General features: G+C 47.3%; 2 protein-coding genes, 1 long non-coding RNA gene and 2 other non-coding genes across 6 annotated transcripts in view; 4 read left to right on the forward strand and 1 right to left on the reverse strand.

Moving 5' to 3' along the window:
• Positions 1–15068, forward strand: part of Trpv2 (transient receptor potential cation channel subfamily V member 2) — a 27242-nt gene extending 12174 nt beyond the window's left edge. For both annotated transcript variants that reach the window (XM_028760056.1, XM_028760055.1), the window contains exons 4-14: positions 896–1186; positions 1948–2246; positions 6959–7132; positions 7384–7539; positions 8117–8215; positions 9378–9448; positions 9877–10042; positions 11387–11453; positions 12076–12389; positions 13418–13545; positions 14457–15068. In XM_028760056.1, the coding sequence (XP_028615889.1) occupies positions 896–1186; positions 1948–2246; positions 6959–7132; positions 7384–7539; positions 8117–8215; positions 9378–9448; positions 9877–10042; positions 11387–11453; positions 12076–12389; positions 13418–13545; positions 14457–14598 (1907 nt within the window). In that variant the 3' untranslated portion in view covers positions 14599–15068. The remainder of the gene's footprint in view (positions 1–895; positions 1187–1947; positions 2247–6958; positions 7133–7383; positions 7540–8116; positions 8216–9377; positions 9449–9876; positions 10043–11386; positions 11454–12075; positions 12390–13417; positions 13546–14456) is intronic.
• A 3884-nt stretch (positions 15069–18952) lies between these two features.
• Positions 18953–20779, forward strand: LOC114614427. The gene is made up of 4 exons (XR_003710329.1): positions 18953–19085; positions 19293–19337; positions 20377–20442; positions 20634–20779. It is a non-coding gene; the product is annotated as an uncharacterized LOC114614427 (long non-coding RNA).
• On the forward strand, positions 19136–19209 carry LOC114614430. Its single transcript, XR_003710330.1, has one exon. It is a non-coding gene; the product is annotated as a small nucleolar RNA SNORD49 (small nucleolar RNA).
• Positions 20494–20565, forward strand: LOC114614431. The gene has a single exon (XR_003710331.1). It is a non-coding gene; the product is annotated as a small nucleolar RNA SNORD65 (small nucleolar RNA).
• Positions 20780–20854: 75 nt separating the features above from the next.
• LOC114614429 (leucine-rich repeat-containing protein 75A) lies at positions 20855–23853 on the reverse strand. Its single transcript, XM_028760057.1, has 2 exons — positions 23846–23853; positions 20855–22288 (listed from the first exon to the last, which is right to left on the reverse strand). Exons 1-2 carry the CDS (start codon positions 23851–23853, stop codon positions 21757–21759), a joined length of 540 nt encoding a protein of 179 aa, XP_028615890.1. The 3' UTR covers positions 20855–21756.
• Between the last annotated feature and the right edge of the window lie 1097 nt (positions 23854–24950).

Below are 24950 nucleotides of genomic sequence, written 5' to 3' on the forward strand. Positions count from 1 at the left end.
GTGGCACAGGTGTTCTCTTGGTGTAAACTGGCCACTACTTAATCCACCAGTGCCTGTGTATGACTGCTCGGATTGTAGTTTAGGACCTCCACTTGCTACCTGCTTGGCCCTCTGTGAGCTAAGCACTTTGTTTATGCTATTCTTGTGTTTATAATAATAACCCTAGAATATTTCCCTTTATCAAAAAGAAAAATAAGTTAAGAGAGGCAAAGTCACTTATTGAAGGAGTCAGGGCCGTTCAAGTGAAGGAGACACTTGAAAGTTCTACCCTGGATTTGAATTTAATTTTTTTATTTTTACTACACAGGGGTCTCTTGTAGTCCAGGCCGACCTCAGCTATGGAGCTGAGGACGACCTTGATTATTCTGATCTTGTCTCCTCTTTCCAAGTGCTGGGATTACAAGCATGTGCTACCATAACTGGCTTTATGTGGTGTTGGAGAGCAAACCCAGTATCCTCAGCCCTGCCCTGGGTATTCATGTACAGATACTGAATGTTACAAGGTTGGATGTGGTGGCACATGCCCTTAGTCCTCCTAACACTTGGGAGGCAGAGACTGGTGGGTCTTTAGGAGGTTGAGGCCAGCCAGAACTACAAAGCAAGACCCTGCATCAACAATACAACAACAACAACAACACACGCAGATAATGCTACATATATATTAGAAACTTGGTGTTAAGATAGTAATTACAGTCAAGCCTGGTGGTATTTTAATCCCTGTACTCTGAAGTCTTAGTATCTTACAACTGAGTTGTGTTCTCACCAGTTGAATATAGCAACTGGGAAAATATCTCAGCCTCCCATGGGGCACTCTGGAGCCTGGGTTTGCTGTAGAAACTGGCAGACGGTCCAGCCTTTCTTTGAGAATTGCCGGTGTCTTCCCCTCTCCTTACAGAAGGCTCCACTGGAAAGACGTGCCTAATGAAGGCTGTGCTGAACCTTAAGGAAGGGGTCAATGCCTGCATCCTGCCGCTGCTGCAGATTGACAGGGATTCCGGCAATCCACAGCCCCTTGTCAATGCCCAGTGCACGGATGACTTCTACCGAGGCCACAGTGCACTGCATATCGCCATAGAGAAGAGGAACCTGCAGTGCGTGAAATTGCTGGTAGAGAATGGAGCCAATGTTCACGTCCGAGCCTGTGGCCGCTTCTTCCGAAAGCACCAAGGAACTTGTTTCTATTTTGGTGAGGAAGCTTTTCTTAGCTATGCTGAGGCACAGAGTGGGTCAAGCTTTGTCCAAGGTCACATGGTTAGTGATTGGCAGAGCTGGCACTTAACCCCAGTCTACCTACTTCTAACCACCAGACGAATTAAATTACAACTTGTGGTTAGCATGTAGAAGACCCTGGATTCAACTATTTTATTTTTAGAATTTTTTTTATGTATATGAGTACATTGCCACTGACACATCAGAAAGAAGGCATCAGATCCCATTACAGATGGTTGTGAGCCACCAGATGGTTGGTGGGAATTGAACTCAGGACCTCTGGAAGAGCAGCCAGTGCTCTTAACTGCTGAGCCATCTCTCCAGCTCCCTCAACTTTTTAAACATGTGTGTGTGTGTGTGGTATGTCTATTAATACTGATGGTCCTGCTCTGGCTATCAGTTTATGAAATGAGCCTTTTCCCCCTGGGTTCTGCTTTTAACATCCCTCCTCAAATCCTCAAAATAAATAAATAAATGAAAACATTACTACCACCACAAAACTAAAACAAAACAAAACAACAACAACAAACCTCTGTGAAATCAAAACCAACCTGATCAAGCAGAATTTGAATTAAGGGGTAGTGAGTCTGTTCTGTTAAAGACAAGATGCAAGGAGAGGAAGGGAGATCTGGTTGGCTGCCTCTTATTCTTCTTGATAGAGACATGGCCTTCTGTCCGAGGAGCAGGAAGAGTACCTAGGGTGGAGGCAAAGGCTCAAGGTTCCCTCTTGGTTCACAGGAGAGCTACCTCTTTCTCTGGCTGCATGCACCAAGCAGTGGGATGTGGTGAAATACCTTCTGGAGAACCCACACCAGCCTGCCAGCCTGGAGGCCACTGACTCCCTGGGCAACACAGTCCTGCATGCTCTGGTAATGATTGCAGACAACTCGCCTGAGAACAGTGCACTGGTGATCCACATGTACGACGAGATTCTCCAAATGGGGGCCCGTCTCTGCCCCACCGTGCAGCTTGAGGACATCTGCAACCATCAAGGCCTCACACCCCTGAAGCTGGCTGCCAAGGAAGGCAAAATTGAGGTGAGCACCGTGCCTACCCTGCTTCTCTTGGCTGCAGCAGGACTCAGGCAGACCATGCATACACGTACACATGTATTGGATGCATCCTGGTCCCTCTCACTCTGGACCCTTCATTATCTCCCTCCCTTCCCTGTCAATCTCATCTCCTCACACTCTTTTCTCATGTTCAGTTCTTTTTGTTTTGTCTTGTTTAACTGATTGTAACCGGGGCCATCTGTGCGATCATAGGTTTCAAACTATCCATGAATTAGGACCTGACAGGCTCACAGGATGGCAACGACTGCCACCCTCCAAGAAGCTGTTAGTAGACAGCAGTTCAGTAGGATGAGTCTTCCCCAAACTATGGTTACTGTTGACAGGCTCAGTCTGGTGCAGGGCTGGGGCAGGACCACCAAGTGCAGGCTATAAGATCATGATTTCAATTGCTATGTTATGCACGGAAGACTTCATTTTTCAGCCCTTTCCCCATCTTCTAGCTAACATTATTTTCAACTTCTTCTGAAATGTTCCCTGAGCCTGGGATGGGGCTGTAGAAACATCCTGTGTAGGGTGGAACAGGCAATGGGCACTTATTCTCACACCCTGAGCTGCCACGGGTCTCTGCATTTACCTTAGTTCCTTGCAAAGAGAAGCTCTCTGATTATAGATGGGTGTAGTGTTTGTTTACAGGTCTAGATATAAATATTCACAAGGCAGACTGATGCCATGTTGCTTGGGACAAACAGCTATAGTAAGTTTGTGTATAGGTTCTGAGAGCTCCTCAGCCATGGAATTTTGACTGGTTTACAATACCAAACACTGGGAGTATTCTTAAAGTCAAATGAGCTCTTTTTGTTGTAGTTGTTGTTATTAGGAAATAATGTTTTTTAAAAGATTATTTTTGTATGTGCATGAGTGTCTTGCCTGTAGGTATGTATGTATGTATGTATGTATGTATGTATGTATATATGTATGTATGCATGCATGCATGCATGTATATACACTGGGAGAATGCCTGGTGTCTATGGAGACCATAAAAGAGTGGTGGATTCACTGGAACTACAATTACAGATGACTGTAAGCTGCCTTGTGGGTTCTGGGAAATGATTTGGATCTTCTGCAGAAGCAGCAAGTGCTCTTAACCACTGAGCAATCTCTCCAGCCTCTGGGAGACAGGAATATCAGTTACTTCTATGTTGCAGTGATAAATCAGCATGGCCAGGCAACTTGGAGAGAGAAGGGTTTCTTTGGGCCTAGGGTTTCAGAGGATAAGGGTCCATCACATCAGGGCAAGGAAGAAGGCCAGCAGGCAAGCACGGTGGCTGGAATAGCAACCTGAGAGCTCAACAGCCAAGTAGGAAACAGAGAACAAACGAGGAATGGTACATGGCTTTTAAAACTCAAAGCCTATCTGCAGTGATTTACAGCCTGCAGAACACCCACAACCCCTAAACCTACCTAAACAGCATCAACAATTGGTAGGATCAAGTCTTTAAACACCTCTGGGGAAATTTTCATTCACACTAACACAATAGCCTTTATCTTATATATTGTCTAATTTGTTATGATTCTTGCTATTAGATTTGTTTTTGTTTGTTTGTTGAAATAATGTTTTTCTGTGTAGCTATGGCTATCTTGGAACTTACTCTGTAGAATAGGCTGGCTTCAAATTCAGAGATCCACCTGCTTCTGCCTCCCCAGTGCTGGGATCAAAGGCACGGGCTACCACTGCAGGGGTAATTTGTTTTCCTTCAGATTTTGTCTACTGTGACACTTTTTCCCTCTCATTGTAAGCTTAAAAAAGTATGATTACTTGGGAGGCAGAGACAGGTGGTTCTTTATGAATTACAAGTCAGGTTGACCAATACAGCAAATTGCAGGCCAGCTAGAGGTACAAAGAAAGACATACCTCCAAAAAACAAAAGAACAAAAATAACAACAAAAGAAAAAAAGAAAGAATGAAAGGAGAGAAAAGGGGTAGTAGTGTTTTGTTTGTTTGTTTGTTTTTGATATGTAGAATTTAAATGTTTTGTGTTTGTGGCTGGGCATGGTTGCCTATACTCTCAGCTACCTGGGAGGCTGAGGCAAGATGACCATCTGAAACCAAGAATTCAAGACCAATCTTAGCAAGATAGTCCCTGTGTGAGTAACTAAGCCAAATGGAATTTTTATGTATGCGAGTGTAATGATCTTTTACTTAAAATTCCTTAGTTTTCCTATTGCTTAACACATTCTATAAGATATATATGATATGTGATGTAATCATATATTTTATAATAAGTATTCTTAAAAAATTATGTATTTTTATATGTATGGATATATGCCTGCATAAATATCTGTGCACCACATGCACACCTGGTGCCCTTGGAGGCCAGAAGAGGGAGTAAGACCCCCCTGAGACTGGACTTACAGTTGTGAGCTGCCATGTGGCTTGGGTCTTATAGAGGAGCCACCAGTGCTCTGAACCACTGAGCCATCTCTCCAGCACCAATATTGTATTTTATATACCTGCTACATATGTGTACTAGCTACTTTCCATGATGCTACACAAAATACCTGACCAAAAGCTACTTAAGGAAGGGTTTTTTGGGGGGTGGGGTGCTCACAGTTTGAGGGTGCTGTCCACCACAGCAGGGAGGCATAGCAACAGGAGCCTGAGGCAGCTGTTCACTGCCATCAGTGGTCAGGAAGCAGGTAGAGATGAGCACGCATGCTCAGCTTACATTCCCTTTATTCAGCTCAGGGCCCCAGCATAGGATGGTGACATCCACATGTAAGATGTGTCTGTCCATCTCTATTGACCTAGTCGAAATAACTACTCATACATATGCACAGACACTGTCTCTTCATCAGTTCTAGATCCTATTGAGAAGATTGGCCATTGCAATATATATATAGCTTGTATTGCATGCTCTATAATAGCATAATTCTTTATGTTATCATTATATATAATATACATATATATTTTTTCTTCCAGACTTCTGTGATTTTTTTCTTTTTATGTTGGTTTGCTTTGAAACAGGGTTTTATCAGCCTAGGTTGAACTTGAACTCTATTTGCATTTATCATGTGTGTTCATAAATGTGAACACATGTCATAGCATGTATGTGGAAGTCAGACGATGACTTGCAGGACATGGTTCTCTTCTTCCACCCTGTGAGTTCCAGGGATCAAGCTCAGGTCGTCAGGCTTGATAGCAAGCACGTGCCTTTACCCAGTTAGCTGCCTTGCTCTGGCCTCTCCTGGCTTCCCTGGGAATTACAGGCATGCATCAGCATACCTGGCACTGTTATTTATTTTGAATTTATATAAAAATTGTCTTGGATTTATTTATTTTATGCATATGAGTGACTTGCCTGCATGTGTATATGTGCATCACGTGTGTGCATAGTTCCTGTGGAGATCAGAAGAGGGTATTTGAGCCCTTTGAACTGGAGTTATGGATGGTTGTGAACATCTGTATGCGTGCTGGGAACTGAACCAGGGTCCTCTGCAAGAGTAGCAAGTGCTTTTAACCACCGCGATATATTTCTAGCCCCTACAGTTTTACTTTTAATGTTTAAAACTGATTTGCTTGAAAGTACTTTTGGCAGAAAGAGTAAGTACTATCCAACTCTTTGTTTTTTTTCCCTCCTGAGTGCCTTGCAAGTATCTAAATTTTATTTTTAGAGCTGCTTCACAGGTCTAGTCTGTAGTCATATATGAGGAGACATTTTAAAGGTCAAAATAAAATAAACATAATAAGTAACAGGTTTTGGTTTTTGTTTTTTCGAGACAGGGTTTCTCTGTGTGGCCCTGGTTGTCCTGGAACTCACTCTGTAGACCAAGCTAGCCTGGAACTCACAGAGATCTGTCTGCCTCTTCCTCCCTAGAGCTGGGATTAAAGGTGTGCACCACCACTGCCTGTGTTATAATTAACAATTTTAGTACTAGTTTCTGCTCCTAGTATGCACTACCATCACCTGGGTTAGAAGGAACAGTTTTAATACTATTTCCTGCTCTCAACTCCTGGTGCTCTTGCTGGAGAACCTTTGTTGTCTAAAGGCCTGGCTGGGGCTGCAGAGAGACTCAGTGGTTGAGAGCACTGGCTGCTCATCCAGAAAACCAGAATTTGATTCTTGGCACACACAGAGCCACTCACAACAGTCTGTAACTCCAGTCCAGGGGATCTAATACTCACGTTTTCCATGGACACTGCACGTATGTGGTGCACAGACAGATATACATGCAGGTGAACCACCCATACAGACATTTAAAACAAGCAAGCTAGCAAACAAACAAACATCTAAAGGCATGGCTCTACGTGTTGTGTAGGTTTCTTCCCAGTCTGTACCCTCCTTGTCCTTGTATGTGAAGTCAGATTTCTTAAGCTGTTTGGAGTAGAGATCCCTTTCTAGTCTGTTAAACGTTCTGCCCCCGACCACAGATGTGCATACACATGCATAACTGGTGGTCTCCGATTTTAAATGACTTCAGTCCCCAGCTGGGATCTCTGTGCTATCTGAGGAACACAGGAAAGGAATCCACAGGGACAGAATGGGGGAAGAAAGGGTCAACCTGCTCGTCCATATGTAGGAATGTAAACCCGACAGTTCATGCTTGGTTGACTATATGTAAGTGCTGAAACATGGTAGGATCTCTGTGCTCTGCAGGGGCTCAGTGTTCCCCAGCCCTGACCCAGCATTAGTGCAGGCAGGGTAACTAGCAGGTGAGCTTATGTGACTGCCCTTTAGATTTTCAGGCACATCCTGCAGCGGGAATTCTCAGGAGAGTACCAGCCCCTTTCCCGAAAGTTCACCGAGTGGTGCTATGGTCCTGTCCGTGTATCACTGTATGACCTGTCCTCTGTGGACAGCTGGGAAAAGAACTCGGTGCTGGAAATCATCGCTTTTCATTGCAAGAGTCCGGTGAGTCCTTGGAGCGTTGGTCTGCCTAGAGATTCTGGCTCAGGGCAAGCCTTCCATCACGTTGTAGTAGAGTTGATGGAGTGAAGGCTCATGGGAAGCACTTTTTAGGGATCCTGGGAATGGGAACCTGTTCCCCATTTGCTCCTCTCCATTTCTCTTGGTCCTCATGTGGAGGGGGTTGTGAGGTGGGTGCTTGTCAGAGGGTCTATCCAGCTTTGTCCTTCCTATACTGTGCTCTCCTCCCACCATAGCATCGGCACCGCATGGTGGTGTTAGAGCCACTGAACAAGCTTCTGCAGGAGAAATGGGATCGGCTCATCCCAAGATTCTTCTTCAACTTCGCCTGTTACTTGGTCTACATGCTCATCTTCACCATAGTTGCCTACCACCAGCCTTCCCTGGACCAGGCAAGAGCTGGGTGGGACCATCCTGGGCACACCTGCTTGAAGCAACCCTGGGAAGAAGGGGCAAGGAGCACCATCCTAGGAAAGAGAACACTGAGGCTTAGGCAGCTTGAGGGATGTACCCAGAGCTCTTCTGGAAACAGTCCCCTAGGGCAATGGAGACAGCGATGGGAATGAATTCTTACTGAATGCTTGCCAGATGTGAGATGCTAGTCTAAGTGGTCAGCTTGTATTAACTGATGACCACTCACAGCAGCCTCTGGAATAAAGGACTGCCATGCTGGGTTTACTACTGAGCTACTGGAGAGGCAGAGGAAGATTAACTATGTTATCTAAGGTAATGGAAACTCTCAGTGGTAGACATGACCTAAACCTAGGAAATCTGGCCCCAAGTCCAATACTAATATCATATGCTGCTAAGGGGCTGGAATCAGGGCCCTTCCCCAGAGCCTTGTCCTCTCTGTGGCTCAGAGCGGCCTCACCATAGTGTAGGCTCAGAATCATTTCTCACCTGAGGCTCTTGGGCTGCTGCTCTTGGGACCCAAGACTCTAGGTCTTATGGGAGTGTTTGTCTCTTCAGCCAGCCATTCCCTCATCAAAAGCGACTTTTGGGGAACCCATGCTGCTTCTGGGCCACATTCTCATCCTGCTTGGGGGTATTTACCTCTTACTGGGCCAGGTAAGGACTCTTTCCTATTCTTCTATCTCATGTAGCTCCCAGTCAACCAAGAAGCAAACCATGACGTTACTGGAAGTTAGCTATTCACCCTTCACTGCTGCAGAAACAGATTCCCAGATCCAGCCTCAGTAGAGTGGAGGGGTCTGGCCTTGCCTTCTGGGGCTCTGGCACACTTATTGCTATGATTTCTGGGGTACCTTGGGATAGCAGAGGGCTTCTGTGTTTCTGGCAGTGCAGGCTCTGTACCCATAAAATCAAGCCTGAGACCCTCACCCCGGATCCTTCAGCTGCCTGGGCCATTCTTCACTTGCTGAGCATAGGAAGCAATTAGTAAGTGGAGCTCAGTTTAAATCCTATGGCAAGACATCTCAACCTGGCAGCAGACCTGCAGTAAGCAGGCTAGATATCAAGATACGGGGACCTTCTTAGAGAGAGCAGAATGTGACACCAATGTGGGGTTGGCTGGAACACAGGGTGCAACCTGGAAGGCCAGGGAGAGATGAAGACAAAGGACCATTTCCTCCATTCTATGTGTAGTATGCAGGCACTCCTTCTGGATCCAGGAGGACCAGGAAGCCCCATGATGTCCAAGTTGTCTTTGAATTTCTGAATTCAAGTGATCCTCTTGTTTCAGCTTTCCAAGTAGCTGGACTAGAGGTTTATGATCTGCATACTTCTTAGCTGTGTGTTTGGAAAGAGAATCAAAAGTTATCTCAGCTTGTAGAAGGGCTCACGAGTGCCTGGCTTGCTCCTCATGGTTTGTCAGCCTACTTTTTAAACTAGAATCCAGGGCCATCAGCCCAAGAGTGATCTCACCCACAATGAACTGGGCCCTCCCTCATCAGTCACTAAGAAAATGTCCTGCAGGCTTGCCTACAGCCCCATCTTACAGAGACATTTTCTCAGTTGAAGCTTCCTCCTCTCCTATGACTCAGGCTTAAGTCAACATAAAACCAACCAATACAAGCTACATATTGAGGGGGGACAGGTGTTGGAAGGCTACAGTTTTAGCCCCTGGGGTGGTGTTAGTCAGGTTCCTATACTAGGAAGCAAGTGGGGGTAGCTAGAATCTAGGCCACAGGTCACAGGGGCAGCCTGGCTTGCACTTAGAGCTAAGAGCAAGTTAGGCACACACAAACACCCTGACTGCTCTCTTCCACAGCTGTGGTACTTTTGGCAGAGGCGCCTGTTCATCTGGATCTCATCCATGGACAGCTACTTTGAATTCCTCTTGTGAGTCTTCCTCTTCTGAGTGTGGCAGGTGTAGCAGAGCATACCAAGCTGGTTGTAGAGGCCAGAACATAGGGTCCCGAGTTGTTCTAGGGGACAAGGATGGGAATATACTCCTGACCTGGGAATCCTGGCTGCTGGACAGCTTGGGTCCTTTCATGTTTCCATCTTTGTAAGGCCTCATTCCATGTAGTAGCTCACTTTTTGAAGACACTCTTTGAGTCAGGCATCATCATTATTACAAGTAGGAGGCCCAGAGAATAAGTAACTTGCCCAGGTTAGAGGTTACACTGTGATTGGTCCAGCTCTAGACAGAGAGTCTTCCTGAGGTGGTGGAGGCTGTCAATGGTGGTTGGCACAGTCTCATAGGAGTTGGGGGGATATTATTGCCAAGTGGCCTGGAAGTTGATGCAGATCTTTCCCCCATCCAGCCTTGCCCAGGCTCTGTTCACAGTGCTGTCTCAGGTGCTGTACTTCACGGCGACTGAATGGCACGTCCCCCTGCTAGTGTTATCCCTAGTGCTGGGCTGGCTGAACCTGCTTTACTATACACGTGGCTTTCAACACACGGGCATCTACTGTGTCATGATCCAGAAGGTGAGAGATGGGGTTGGACCAGGTACAGCCGTACAAGGGAGGGCTGGACACACCTCCCAGTAATTTCCTTTTGGCCTCATGAGTCAGGAGCTATCTTCTACAGGTATCCTGAGTGGAAGGAAGCATGAGCTGTTTGCCCATGTGTCATTTTCCCAGACGCTTGCCCTCCATGACTGCATGTATGGGTGTGGGTGAACCTGGATGTCTTCAAACATATGCAGATGCATATGCATACATCTGTTGGCAGGTGTCTATGTAGGAACTAGTGCATCTTTCATAAAGGAGCAGATACTATGCTCATTCACTTATCCATTTGTCTGAGCCTTGGGACATGGGGGCATTTGTATGAGTCCATGCCCATTTATTTCACAAGTGTTTAGGGGCATCTACTGTGGTCCAGGCTCTTTTCTAAGTATTGGAAACACAATACAGAACAAACCAGACACATTATTATTCTTCTGAAGCTGTCGTTCCATCTTGGGGAATGAAAGTGCTAAGTAAACAGCCCAGGATGTTTCTGACTATAAACCCCTACAGAGGAAACCCTCAGGACAGCTTTATGGACAATGACTGGGACAGATGACAGTTTAGAGATGATGAACAAAACCTTTCTGTAGAGGGTTGTTTAGTTGAGACAGGGTTTCTCTGTGTAGCCCTGGCTGTTCTGGAATTCACTCTGTAGACCAGGCTGGCCTTGAACTCAACAATCTGCCTGCCTCTGCCTCCCAAGTGCTGGGATTAAAAGCATGCACCACCATGCAGGGCTTGAAGAGGATTTGTTTTTTTTTTTTTCTTTTTATGCAGTATAGAAGGAGGAAACTGGATCTCCATACAAGCTAGTCAAGGACTCTACCACTGAGCTAGACCTGACAGTCCCTTATTGGTGACCTGGAAGAATGAGTTAGCCACCTTAGAGTGGAGGAAGGAGCACCCTTTTTAGAGGGAGCAATAAAAGTGAAGGCAAAGAGCCAGGACAAGGGGGGTGGGGGTGGGAAGTGCTCAAGACAGCAGGAGGACAAGAATCAGAAAAGGCCAAGTGTGGGGGAGGGAGAAGGCAGACAGTACAGGTGTCTGGGGTTTAAATAAAATTCTTGTAAAATAGGGACTGGAGAGATGGCTCAGTGGTTAGGATCAAAGTCAGGCCCTCATGCATGCAGGCAAGCTCTTTGACCCACTGAGCTGGAGGTAGATTTTTAAAAGGCTCCTTCGGCTCAGAATGACCCATGTTTGTACACACAGTCTGTAGAAGGGGTGAGTGTGCACAAGGGAACCCTACTAATGGGGTCTGGGGTTGGAATGCATGGGCCATTTACCCAGGCTTCCCCTTGGGCTTGTATGTTCCAGGTCATCCTGCGAGACCTGCTGCGCTTCCTGCTGGTCTACCTAGTCTTCCTTTTCGGCTTTGCTGTAGGTAAAGACCTTTTCAAATTTTTAGTGTTCATGTGTAGTGCATGCATGTGTGTGTGAATGTGAGTCTGTGGACTGCTGTGCATGCATGCAGAGAGGCCTCAGCAGGATGCTGGGTCACTTCTGTTATCTCTCCCTGTCTTGAGACAGTAGTGTCTTTCACTGAACCGGAAGTTCACTGTTTTGTTTTTTGTTTTTTTTAGCATGGTCAGTGCACTCTAGGGATCTGCCTGTCTCTGCTCCGCAATGCTGCGGTTATAGCCATATGAAGCTTTAGAATTTTAAAATTACATTTCTTTGTGTGTGTGTGTATGTGTGTAGGTCAGAAGACAACTTATGAGAGGTGGTTGTCTTCTTCCATCTAGTGGAACTTGGGGACCAAATTCAGGCCATCAGATTTGGAAGCAAACACCTTTACTTGATGAGCCATCTTTGGCAGCCCTACACTCAGCTTTTGGCACAGGTGCTGGAGATTCAAAAACAGGTCCTCATGCTTGCAGCAGCACCACCCACCGTTACTCACAGAGTCACGTTGACAGTCCAAATACTCCTTTCTTGCCCCACCCACCCAATAGGCCGCCTGATGGTCTTCCAGATTGAGATTCCCCCTTCTTATTTACCTACAGCCCTAGTAAGGTTGAGCCGGGATGTCCGAAGTTCCAAACGCCCTGAAGATACTACCACAGTGATGCTGGGCCAGGAGAAGGAGCCAGTCCCATTTCGGGACATTCTGGATGCCTCCCTAGAGCTGTTCAAGTTAACCATTGGGATCGGGGAGCTGGCGTTCCAAGAACAGCTGCGCTTTCGTGGGGTGCTGCTGCTGTTTCTGTTGGCCTATGTCCTTCTCACCTACGTCCTGCTGCTCAACATGCTCATTGCCCTCATGAGTGAGACTGTCAACAGTGTTGCCACTGACAGCTGGAGCATCTGGAAGTTGCAGGTACTGCCAGTGAGCATCACCTCACCCTCGGGATCCTGCTGAGCCAGCCCCACTCCAGTGGAGGGTACTGACAGGCCCAGCATCCAATCACATGGACTCAGCCCAGCAGAACCAACCTGCTGGCTGGTTGTAGCCAATAAGTTGTCGCCATTCATTCCTTTATAAGGGTTGTTGTGAGGATCAGATAAATAAGCTTAGGCTTATGAAGCATCCAGGACAGTACCTGGAACATAGTAGGTGTTCATCATGATCCCTTGTTATTATTATTGAGACAAGAGTCTCACTATGTATCACCAACTGACCTCCAAGTCAACAATTCCACTGCCTCAGTGTTGAGTACAGGGATTATATGCGTTGAATTACCATGGTTGAATAGCAAGCATGTCTTAAATGCTTATTACTGGTCGGGCTATGCACTACAAAACCAGCAGAGACAAGAAAAAAGCCCTTCCTGATTTCCACATATGTAAAGTCTGGATTGATATGGGAGGATGCAGGACAGCTTGCTGGAGGCGGGGTCTAATATGACATCTTGACACCCTTTCACCTCAGCACCGAGCATTAGCTGTGTGTGTCTGACTTGGCCAGAGAAAGGGTGTGTAGGTTTAGGCCAGGGAGAGCCTTGCTCTGGAGGTTGGACTCTGCTGATAAATTATTGCTGTCCTTGCAGCCATTTCCACCTTGATCCTCAAGTGGGGGCTGAGACAACTGGTGCGTGTGGACACTGGGAAAGTGATATAGCCTGGAGCGCATAAGCACAAGCTACTATTGAGCACTCCTTACCTGTTCACTTCCCAAACACCACCTGTGGTGTTTTTCTCTTAATTACCAGATGGGGAAACGGATTCTGGGAAGATCACAGAACTTTGTGTCCCACAGGAAAAGTACTGCAGATAGCTCCCTATTTGTGTCTTTGGCATATATACTGTAAAGTTCTGTGAGCGCATCTTCTTATTTCCTTGCCCTGGGCCCTTCTCCCTCCAAGCAGGGTCCCTGGGGCTACTATTTGATGTGTCCTTTGTCCCCAGAAAGCCATCTCTGTCTTGGAGATGGAGAATGGTTACTGGTGGTACAGGAGGAAGAGGCATCGGGCAGGGAGGCTGCTGAAAGTTGGCACCAGGGGGGATGGTATCCCTGATGAGCGCTGGTGCTTCAGGTGAGCTAGTGGGCAGGGCAGAGCGGGGGGTGGGGGGGCGGGGGGGGGAAGGGGCGGGGGGGGGGGGGGGGGGCGAGGGTGGTAAAGGGGCGAGGGGGTGTGGGAGCTGGCTGACTCAGGATAGCCTTATGTTCCTAAATAGCTGTAGGAGTCAGGTGTGGTGGGAGAGGTAAGGCTGAGGAAAACAAGATTATTCTGTCTGGACTAGTAAGGGTTGCTGGATCTAAGAAACACCCAGACCCCACTCCCTGACCCTGCTGCTACTGCCTGTCGACGTTGCCATCCCAGTGGTACAAACTTAAGGTCCACTCCCTGGTGGTTTCTGACTTACCCTCTGGCCAAGAAGCCAGAATTCTGAGGTCACGCTGGCTACCCTCATCCCTTGATCTTCCAGTCTGCTCTTGAAGCTATGCCCCTTCCACGGAAACCAAGCTTTTCAGTGTCCAGAGAGGATGAGTTTTCCGTGAGAGGGAATGTCCAGCCACAGCAGACACCTTTATGGGCAGCAGCTGAGCAAGGGAGAAGATGGGGGCTTTACTCACGAAAAGCGGCTGTAAAAGAGCCCAGAACCTGAAGCACAGAGATACATCCAGTCTCACTTCCTCTGGTCGCTCTGGGAAAGTCAGACACTGGGAACAGCTGGGGAGGAGGGGGGCCTCTTCCTCCACATGGATACCTGGCCTTATGAGTCATAATGAAGAGTCACAGGGATGGAGAATGTGAGGTGAGGGAAGGGAAGAAAAGGGAAAAAAATCCTTATCTTCCTCACTACTCATTCAGTCCCTGGAAGTGATCCCCCCACCCCCACCCCCACCCCCAGCCCCACCCCCACCCCCAGCCGCACCTACAGGAAAACCTGCTGGGCTGTTGCAAGCTTCCCTAAACTTTAGAGCTGTTTCTGTCACCCGCAGGGTGGAGGAAGTAAATTGGGCGGCATGGGAGAAAACGCTTCCCACCTTATCTGAGGATCCGACAGGGGCAGGCATCACTGGTGAGTGGCCTTGGGGCTGGAGCCCTTGCCCTGTTTCTTGTGAGCATGTGCTGTGGGTTTGATGGCAAATCAGCCTTTGAAAGTCCTGCTGGGACTCAGAGCCAGGTGGTGTGATTGCTTTGCAGCTGCGCCCACACCTGCTCCTCCTGCTGGGATTGGTGCCTTGGTCCCTCTATCCCAAGCCTGCCCTGCTGGCCTGTCTGGAGAAAGATCCTTAGCTCTCAGTACTCTGCAAGGCAGTGCCTCTGGCCTCTTCTCTGCTGCCCTAGTTATCAGTGGCATCCTTTGTACTGGCCAGGGCTGGATTTGGGTTCCCAGGAAGGGAGCAAGTTAGGGAGTATGTGTCTGAACTCCCCCATCCTGTCCTGGTCTACAGCACTGCTGGCATCTCCCTGGACCACCTTTGACAGGCCAGCCTATCTGACCTAAGGCCCACCTCCTTAAGCCCCAGAAGAAGTCACTTCCTGTACATCTCTGTGGCTTTTGGCCTTCTGTTCTAGCCCTGTAACAGCCTTCCTGTCTCTACCTTGCTGTCTCCACCAAAACCAACTCCTCCTTCCCATCCCATGGATGCTGTCCAAAGCTTCTGTGAATTTCTCCTCAACAGTCCCTCCTCTTTCTTGCCGAATACACCAACCCTCTCTCTAATAATCTCCCGAGTTGCCTAAGTTCTGTAACAAGGAGGCTCTCCTGGCATCTTGCTGGCCCTGGGTCTGCTGGTTTCCTGCCTCCTATCCTCACATCAAGGCTTCCTTTTCCCTTCTCTAGCCCTTCACAAAATGCCGGGATAGTGAGTCATTTGGGTGCTCATCTGGTCCAGGTGTTCCATACCCAAATCCTAGTCCTGCTGCGAGCTAGCCACACTGGCTTGATTGGAAACAGCCTTGGGGCTGTCCAAGCAGGCAGCATGCATGTAGCTTTAACCTTAACACCTGGACTTGGGACCTCTGCCCATTCCTCCTATCTGATGCTGATCCTTGGCCTCTCAGGCATCCCCTTACCCTTGAACCTCTGTACCCACAAGGTGTCTCAGCATCTACACCAATCTTTAGAGAAAACGGTCTCCTTCAGGCTTGTACTACTCCATTCTGGATAATGTAGCCAATGTCTACACAGGGCCTTTGCTACACAGCTCTAGAAGGGTCATAAGCTTTACTGTTTCTATGCTGTTGTCAAGCCCCAGAGCCATTTGACTCGTTCCTCGAGAGTTCTGCCAACACAACAGCCATTCCCACTGCACTACTCTATGTTCTTTGTGTGTCTCTGGGCTCTCATCTTCCCAGGGTGTCCATATCCACCCCTAAATCCCAAAAAGGATCACCTCTCTCCTCTTAGCTTCCTGACCTGCTCCCCCTTCTCTTCAGTGTGCCTCAGAGGTTCTGGTTTCTGACAGAGCCTGTCAGCTCTGTGGATCTTTAAAATTCTGTGAGGAAACCCCTGAGTAGCCCATGGAAGGGGTCAGGAGATTCTGGGAGGAGGAAATCAGGGAGGTGGGGCTCCAGAATTTGCTGTCATATCCACAATATGGTGGTCTCTCAAGGTTGTGGCCCTCTTTTGTATGCCTGGCACCTCCTTCCAGGGGATGCACCGAGGGCAAAGCCACAGTGATCCTCTTTCTATTTACAGGTCATGAAAAGAACCCAACTTAAAAACCTGGGAAGAACAGTGCCTCAGAGGAAGACCATCTGCTTCTTCAGGTCCACCAATCCCACTGATGGTCCAGATGTGGCAGCAGGCTGGCAGGGAAGAGTAACAAATCTTTCCAGCCACACCATAGAGGACTGAATTTTGGTGGAAATATAAATTTTTTTTTGCATAACCAAGTCTTCTAGAAGTATTCTTTTTAAGTTACTGGAATGTTGCATCTGGTAGTACTTGCGTGTGTCTCTAAGAGCTAACCCAGGTCAGGGGCTAGTCTGGTCAGAAACCCTCACCCGCCATACCTCATTCTCCTCCTGTCCTCTTCCACAAGGCAAATAAAGCCACTGTCCCACCTCTAGGGTCCCAGTCTCCTCCTGGAAGCTCTGGATCATTGCTTTTACCCACCCAGTCTTCAGCTTTCCACGGCTCTTTACTGCAGGAAAGCCAGAGGACCTTCTTGACATAAGACAAGCAAGTCCACTTCTGAACTCTTTGGGCCTGAGAGCAGTATCTTCTGCCTTGTGCTTTCATTGCCCATGAATTCCAGACCCACGCCACCCTGCACACCTTTTGTTTTTAGGGGAGTTTGATGAAAAATCCTTAGTACTTTCTCTTAATTATTCATGAAGCCTGGAGTGCCTCATATTTGACTCTATGACTTGACGTTTGCTACAAGTTTCTGCAACTTGAAACTCCCAAAAGGGGGAGGGCAAGGGAGAGCTGCACCTCTGTTAAAGATTCAAGGCCAAATGACTCAAGATTGAAATTAGCTTTCAAACTCGAACTAAATTATTATCTTGGGCTATTTTTGCTCCCTTTGAAGCCATCCACATCCCTTTTCCCCTGAGTTAACATCCTTGTGACGGTGAAAACCTTACATTCTTAACGGACCACTAGTTTCCACAAATCCAAAAGCTAAAAAATGTCACTGGGTAGCACCTGAAACTCACAACAGAGTCCTCCTCTTTACTGTAACTTGCCAATTGAGGTCCCCAACAAATGACTTTCATGTTCTGTAACAAGCAGGGCAGTGGTGGCGGCACATGCTTATAATCCTAGTACTGAAGAGGCAGAGACAGGCAGATGTCCGGGTTCAAGGTCAGCCTGGTCTACAGAGCAAGTTCCAGGACAGCCAGTGCTACACAGAGAGACCCTGCCTCAAAAACAGCACCAAACCAAACCAACTAACCAACCAAACCAAAAAGACCCAAGACACTTCCAGTGTAGAACATGGTATTTGGGAAATATGTATCTTTGTTCCTCACCATAGTCAAGCATGTTTGGCTCCAAAAGAAATGATCTTATTTCCTTTATGAATGTTTTGGCCTGGGTTTCCCTCCCCTCATTAAAATTCTGTTTATTCCTCAGACCACCTAGATTGCAATCTCATGACCACCTTTCTAATTTTTTTCAAAATGAGTTGCTTCTTCGGCATATTTGCATAAGAAGTACATGCAAACACTGATGTGTGTGTTGTTAGGTAGAAGCTAGCATATCTTATGTACCAGCTCAACAGACTTTGCACTGAAGTGTTTTGAGACAGGATTTCATTCTGTAGGTCAGGTTGGTCTTGAACTCAGAAGAACCCTACTCCAGTCTTCTGAATGCTAGGATTACAGGTTCACATATTCCAGGCTGACCTCATAGCTGAAGATGACCTTGAACTTCTGATTCTGTTGCTTCCACATAGAGCATGAGTTTGCCACAATACCCAGATTATGAGGTGCTGGGGATAGCTCTCAGAACTTCATGTTTGCTAGGGAAACACTGCATTCCCAGCCCTTAAGAGAAACCCAAACATGCTCATATACTGAAGAGATAGCATCAGCAGTTTTCTTATCCCCATGAGTTAAGCCCAGTGCAAGTCTCTCCGGTCAGAAGCAGAAAGAGCAGGGGGCAATGGAAGTGGATCAAGAGCGCTTTTTGACCCTATAGTTCTTTAAGGAATGTGATGAGGGCCGTCTGCATAGTCTTGAGAGGTTCCGTGGATATGTTGAAAAAGCGGTCTCCGGTGTGTTAGCTCAGGTGAACCAATGTTTTACCCTCCATTCCCAGGTCCTGAGGATTAAACGCGTGCTTACACAGCAGGCTCTCCACCACCCAGCTAGATTATACTGGCCCACTTTATTTTTTTTAATTTAAAATTTAGAGACGGGGGCTCTCTAAATTGCCCAGGTTGGACTCGAATTCCTATCTTGGGTTCCTAATCGATTATGATTACAGGCCTGCACTGTCAGGTCCGATTACACGTTTGCAAACTCTATACGCAATTACAAAAGACTGAGAGCCGAGCGGTGATGGCACATGACTTTAATCCCAGCACTTGGGAGGCAGAGGCAGGTGGATTTCTGAGTTCGAGAGTTCGAGGCTAGCCTAGTCTACAGAGTGAGTTCCAGGACAACCAGGGCTACACAGAGAAACTCTGTCTCGAAAAACAAAAACAACAAAACCAAAAAAAAACAAACAAACAAAAGACTGAGAATTCACAGAAAACCATAGGGCGGAAAAGCACTGAAAGGAAGCCGAGTCTACATTTAAATCATCACGCAGGCGCGGTGGAAGGCGCCGCACTCTTCCTTACCCAGAATCCACCGGGGCGGTGGAGACCACTCGCTCAACAGAACGGGGGAGACCCGGGTAGCGAGGCGGGCCTGCTTAGGTGCGCTACGAGTTCCCGTGAGCCTTTGCCGCCCTCACCTCCGTCGTGTGAGGAGTGGTCTATTCCGAGCCCTTAAGAATAGGGCGCTCACCCGCGCCTTTTCTCTGCAGCCATCATGGGATCGCGTTCTTCTCCGTCCTGCAGCTGGTGCCTTTGCCGTGACCGGCTGATGGCGGTCCGGAGCGATGCTGAGCCCGGGCCCAGCCTCTCAGCACCGCCGTGGGCGCCGCACAGATCTAGGGGAGCCTGGTAAGTTGAGGTCTGCATCGCTGGGCGACGCGCGTGGGCGGGGTGTCGACTGCACTGATGAAACTAGAAATAATAGGAAGTGCCGTCCGAAGCGACAACTGACGACAACCCTATTTAGCTGACTGCAGTCATTCAAGCCTCGGCGACTCAGTGCTGAACATGAGTGTCCGAATTGTCTCTTGATTGTTATTTTTCCTAACCTTTCAGACGGGACGTTGAGAACGTGGAGTAGGAGCAGTATCCCACCATGAGGTAAGAGTTTTCTGGAATCATCCAAGTGGCTTAAGTTGTGTTACTGGATAGTGCGTTCCAGGCACAGCCTTAAAATAAGGATTGCACTTGAACTCATGCTTTATGCAGAAGTATTCCTAGCTACCTTCCTCCTGGGGCTGGCTCAGCTGTTAAGAGACACTTTGTATCAGATGGGGTTCATAGCCAGGTGTATATATATATCTCCCTGGTTGCAGGGAACCCAACATTTTATGGCCAAAGGAGACTTCATTCACACTTAACCCACCCACGTGGGCACATGCATAATTTAAGACCGGTCTCCACGTAATGGCTGAAACTACTCGTGGGAGTGGCAAGTTTGACTGCTGTGATGAAGTCACTAGTGAGAAGTACCGTGACGATAACTGCTCCAGGCTGACTGCAGTCAAGTTCACACCAGTGGCTGGTGTTCAGGATGAACTTGGTCTGGACTTTGAACAACTGCTGTAATCCTAGGTTGGGGGAAGATTGTCAACAGCTGTGGCCTCCCATGAAGTAAACAATCAATTTTTGCCTGTACTCAATACTGGTTGTAGCTGATGGAGGTGGTTAAGTAAGGCAAGGTAGAATGCATAGCTCTTAATTGCAGAGCCATTTTTGTGTGTGTGTGTCTGATGTCTGGATGCTAGAAAAAAAATTGCACCAGACTTAGAGGCTGTTGTGACCCACTGTGAGTGCTGGGAATCAGACCTGGTCTTGTGGAAGAGCTCTTAGACCTTCCAGTCCTTTAACTTGGGTCTTAATATTTTCATGTATGTGGTCTGGCCAGAGCCAGCTCACTGGTGGCTAGTTGAAGCCGTATTTGAGTAACTTAAAAAATACTCTCCTTGTAAGGTCTAGGATGTGCTAAGAACTGTAGGTTTCTGGAGAAGAGGCAGGCAGAGAGTTCAGGCCAATCTGGTCTACAGTTTGAGTGGGGGCTACAAAGAGAAATCCACAAGAAAAATCGTGGGTGTGTGTGTGAAACAAAGGGTTTTGGGAGGCTGCCATTTGAAATAATTACCTGCTTCTATAATCTTAGGGTGTCCTTTTCAAGTTCTGAGAACTGACTGCAAGGCTGCAGATGGTGTTGGCAGCAGCAGAGGAGGTGAGTTGGTCTATACAGCTACTGCCTGTCATTGTTCTGGAAAAAGATATCAAATGATGATATCACCTAAAATAGCTGGAATTACCGGCAGATTGGTAGTGGTGAGCCTATGGTTTTCTGAAAATATCTTTAAATGTTCTAAATGCTATTGATCCAGGCAGGAGTTATTCTGAAATTGAGTTCTTTTGCAGGCTGTATTCCAGAGGAGTCTCCAGCCATCCTGAAAGCAAACTTGCCAGTGATGTCTGCCAGTTTTGTTCTGGATGGGCACGTTTGGTAATCCTGCGCACCACAGGATCTTCTGCACCTTTTAATAAACTCTTGCTTATAAAACTGATTGCCAGTGTGTTGGGTGAATTAAGATGTGTGTGCAGTTAACTATCAAAAGAGCACTGCATATATAATCAAGCAGTCTTTGGTATTGGTCCTTAAAAACCTGTATTTGAAGAGTAAAGTTGAGTGTCAGGTGTTAAGCAGTCCAGCTTTAGCACTGTAAACTTCTGGTCAGTCTAGGCTGTTTTCACAACCTAAGACTTGGACAAAGATTCCAAAGCATGTAAGGCACCCACACTCAGTTCCTGTCCTTGGCTGCGATTGTGCAGTACCATGCAAAGTACCATCTTGTCCAGATCCTGTAAACTAGTTTGCTTACCTGGCCAGTAAGGCTGTGCTTCCCCATTGAGTTCAGATTTGACCATTTAATTCAGAACAGTTCTCTTGGGCAGTTGCTCCTTGTTGGGGACGAGGAGTGCTTATGGGTGTTAGGAACCCCCCCAGTTTTCCCCTTTTGCTTAACTAGGACTTAACTAGTTCTGGAGCCTTGGTAAGTGAGTTTTTGAAAAGCGAAAAGATTATGGGAGGAGAACCTGAAACAGCTGGTAGAAAAAGTGCTGGTTGAGTAAGGGAGCTAGGCAAGGTACTGCCCTACACAGTAAGATTGCCAGCCAGCAAAAGGTCCGCAGCATGTACTTGGTTTTCCACACTTAGTCTGAGACATGCTGCCTTCAAGAGGCCCTGGGAATTGGGAAGTAGGTAGATGTCTTAAGAGTAGGTGCCTATGATACCTTCCTAAATTGTAAGTGGGCCCAATAAAGAACTTTTGGTCCAGGTGCATTGGTCTAGGAGAGCAGCTGAATGGAGACATCTGAGGCCCTTGAGCAAGTACTGGGAGTTGGGTTTGAGGACCGGTTAGTATTCTGATCTAATACTGGTGAGAGCTGAGTAGGGCTGTCCAGACATTCCCCTGATCCCAGGGACCCCTAACCTGCCTTGGCCATCCAGAAGGACTCCCTGGTTAGGACCCCTATTTCTATGTCATGTCTGAATCACAGCCTCTCTACTCTCCTGGCCCCTAGCAGGTGTCACAGGGCTCCCTGTGGGGTCCTGCTGAGTCCTACCTTCCCTGGCTTCTTCCCCAGTACCTGGCCCCTCACCCAGCTCTAAGATAGTTGGTAGGTGGCCCTGTTTTGGAGAGCGCTTCCGCAGGCTGAGCAGGAAGGGCTGGGGTAGTGAGAAGATGTCCACATTATTGCCCAGGTCAATCCATGTGACATTGGGGAACTTGCTGGGGTCCTTAAGGGTGTCAGTGAGGTCCCTCAGCAGAGCCCGGGTCAGTCGGTTGCCATTGAGGGCTAGTGTGGTGAGACGAGGCAGGGAACTGAGGGCTGGCAGTAGCTGTAGGACCATGTCATCTGTGAGGCCCGTGAAGCCCAGCTCCACACTGTCCACCTGCTCTCCGCAGCGCTCAAGATAGCTGGTCACCCGTTCCAGGTCCCGTGAAGTTAATGGAATGCCTGAGAGATCCACCATGTTGTCTGGAGGATTCCCAGATAGGAGGGCCTTAAGACTGAAAAGAACAAGCAGGTTATTGGCTATCACTCCAGGCCTGCTTAGCTCATTTTTTCTACTCCCCCTAAGGATGGAGAGATCAAGGAGTCCTGTTTTGTAGTACCTGCTTCAGGCTGAGCAGAATGGGCAAAGCTGTGTGTGTGTTTGTGTGTATGAATGTTTGTGTGTGTGTATGTGTGATTGTGTGTGTGTGTGTAAGGCTGACATTCCAGTAGCTCTTCAAGCCTATGTTTTTATATGACGCCTGCAGTTTCCTCTTAACCTCTTTGTTTGCTACGCTGTGCTCTCTAGCTAGTTAATTACAGTCTGTGCTTCACTTGCCAAAAAAAAAAGAAAGAAAGAAAGAAAGAAAATGGAGCCACCACTATCATAGGGTTATGAGGAACACTAAACACAAAGTGTTACAACAGTGCCTCTTATAGGAAATGCTGTCATTGTTAATCACTTGGGCTGAGCTTCAACAATCTGACTTGCCTCCAAGAGTTGAAGACAGCAGGCTGGTGAGAGGGCTTCTGGAGCAACAGAGCTGCTGGAGGCTTTATGCTTTCAGCTCTTTCCTCTCCCTGCCATCTGCTGCCCCTTGCCTCGTTCTGCAGCCCAGACCACTTGGCCTGGTGGTAGGTGTGCCCCCAAAACCTGCTCCAATTGGCGAGCTACTCTTTGTCTGAGTTCCAAGCAAGCCCTGAGTCTCCTACTCTGAGGACAGCTCAATCTGCTGTCAGCTCAAAAGTCACAGTCAGCCTCACAAAGGCAGCCCTCCTTAGGCCCCTTGAAGATGGGAGATGAATTTTGTTCCTTGGAAATTGAAGGTAAAACTCTCAAAAGCATGAGATTCAACTGCCTAGAATCCTGCCTGGAATTTGTTGGTTGTGACATTCGTGTTGGGTTCTATATCAGTGTCATTAACAAAGTGAACCCAGCATCCTGAAAATGGCTGACAGTCTACAGCCTAGAGTCAGGTAGGTAAGGATTTGAGTCTATCTCTGCTGCTTACCAGCTTCAAGATCTTAGCCAGTCAGATGGCAAAGATATTCGTCCCCATTCACTCTTAAGTATTTGTTATGGCCCTATTATGTGCCAGGCAGTGGCCTAGGTACTGGCATCACAGTGGTGAATGAAGTGGACAGGAACCCTGTTTTCCTTCTATTATGGAGGAGACAGGGAACAAATAACAAAGTATATGACCTGATGTAAAGAAAAAGCAAGCATGGTCCATCAGAAGATCTGGCTAAGTATTCCAAAGGAAGCAGTGTCAAGTGGGAAGGTCCTGACTGCAAAGCTAGAGAGAGAGAGATGGGGCGGGGGGAGAACCTGTGTATGAGTGTGTTTGTTTGTGTGTGTGTGCCAGCAGGTCATTGTAGCCCAGGTAAAGTAGAGCATGGAGACATGAAGACAGACAAAAGGCATGGGCTAATCACACAGCCAGTGTCTGTTTTAATTTCATTCAAGTGTGAGGAGAAGCCATCTGAGAGAAATGAGCAGGTTTCACTCATACATTTCTCAAATGGAGAATGGACTGAGCCTGTTTGTGGGCACTGGCAGACCAGAGACCTACCTGGCCATGGTGGCTCATACCTGCAATTCCAACACTTGGAAAGAAGCAGCGGCATTGTGATGTTAAAGCTAGCCTGGCCTACATAGTAAGACTAAAAAAAAAATCTCAAAAAGCAGGGCATGGAGGTGCATGCCTATGATCCTGGCACTTGGGAGGCAGAAGCAGGTATATCTCTTATGAATTTGAGGCCTGCTGGGTTTGCATAGTGAGTTACAGGCCAGCCAAGGCTACTCAGCAAAGACCCTGTCTAAAACAAATAAAAAATAACAAAAACAAACCCAAAGTGCCGGGCATTAGTGGCACACGCCTTTAATCCCAGCCCTTGGGAGGCAGAGGCAGGTGGATTTCTGAGTTTGAGGCCAACCTGGTTTACAGAGTGAGTTCCAGGACAGCCAGGGCTACACAGAGAAACCTTGTCTTGAAAAAACAAAAACAAAACAGAACAAAACCACCACAGATTTGAATGCAGTTGTTAATAGAAAGAGAGGCACTCTTGGGTAGAGTTATGCACACCCAAAAGAATGGGTAAAGGCTTCTCTAAGGAAGTCACAGTTAAGTATCTTAACATGTATGTTGGATTTTGGAAGCTTTTGGAATAATGTTGGTTTCTAACAAGTGTCTAAAGAATCCCCTTTGATCTCTTTCCCCTATTTCTTTTCTTTATGTCCTCTCTCTTTCTTTTTCTCTCTCTTTTTTCTTTCTTTCCTTTTTTTTTTCTTTCAAGACAAGGTTTCTCTGTGTATCCCTGGCTATCCTGAAACCCTTTCTGTAGACCAGGCTTGCCTCTAGCTCAGAGATCCACCTGCTTCTGCCTCCTAAGTGCTAGGGTTCAAGGCATGTACCACCACACCCAGCTCTCTTTCCCCCTTGTCAGTAAGTAAGGTTACAGAGTAACTACAGAGGAGCCTTGAATTCCAATCTGCTAAGACAAAATCAGGGGTCATATGGGTTGCACAAAGGAGTTATGACATGCCTTCTATTACAAATGAGGGTTCTTGTGCAATTCCTAGAAAATGACATTTATTACTGGGAAAAGAGAAAGGCCACAGATAATTGGTCTTAAGCAGGATTCACTACTATTTTTAAATTCTCATTTGAAAATATC

This window comes from Grammomys surdaster, unplaced genomic scaffold (assembly GCF_004785775.1).
Source record: "Grammomys surdaster isolate TR1022 unplaced genomic scaffold, NIH_TR_1.0 126389, whole genome shotgun sequence".
Taxonomy (NCBI): Eukaryota; Metazoa; Chordata; class Mammalia; order Rodentia; family Muridae; genus Grammomys; species Grammomys surdaster.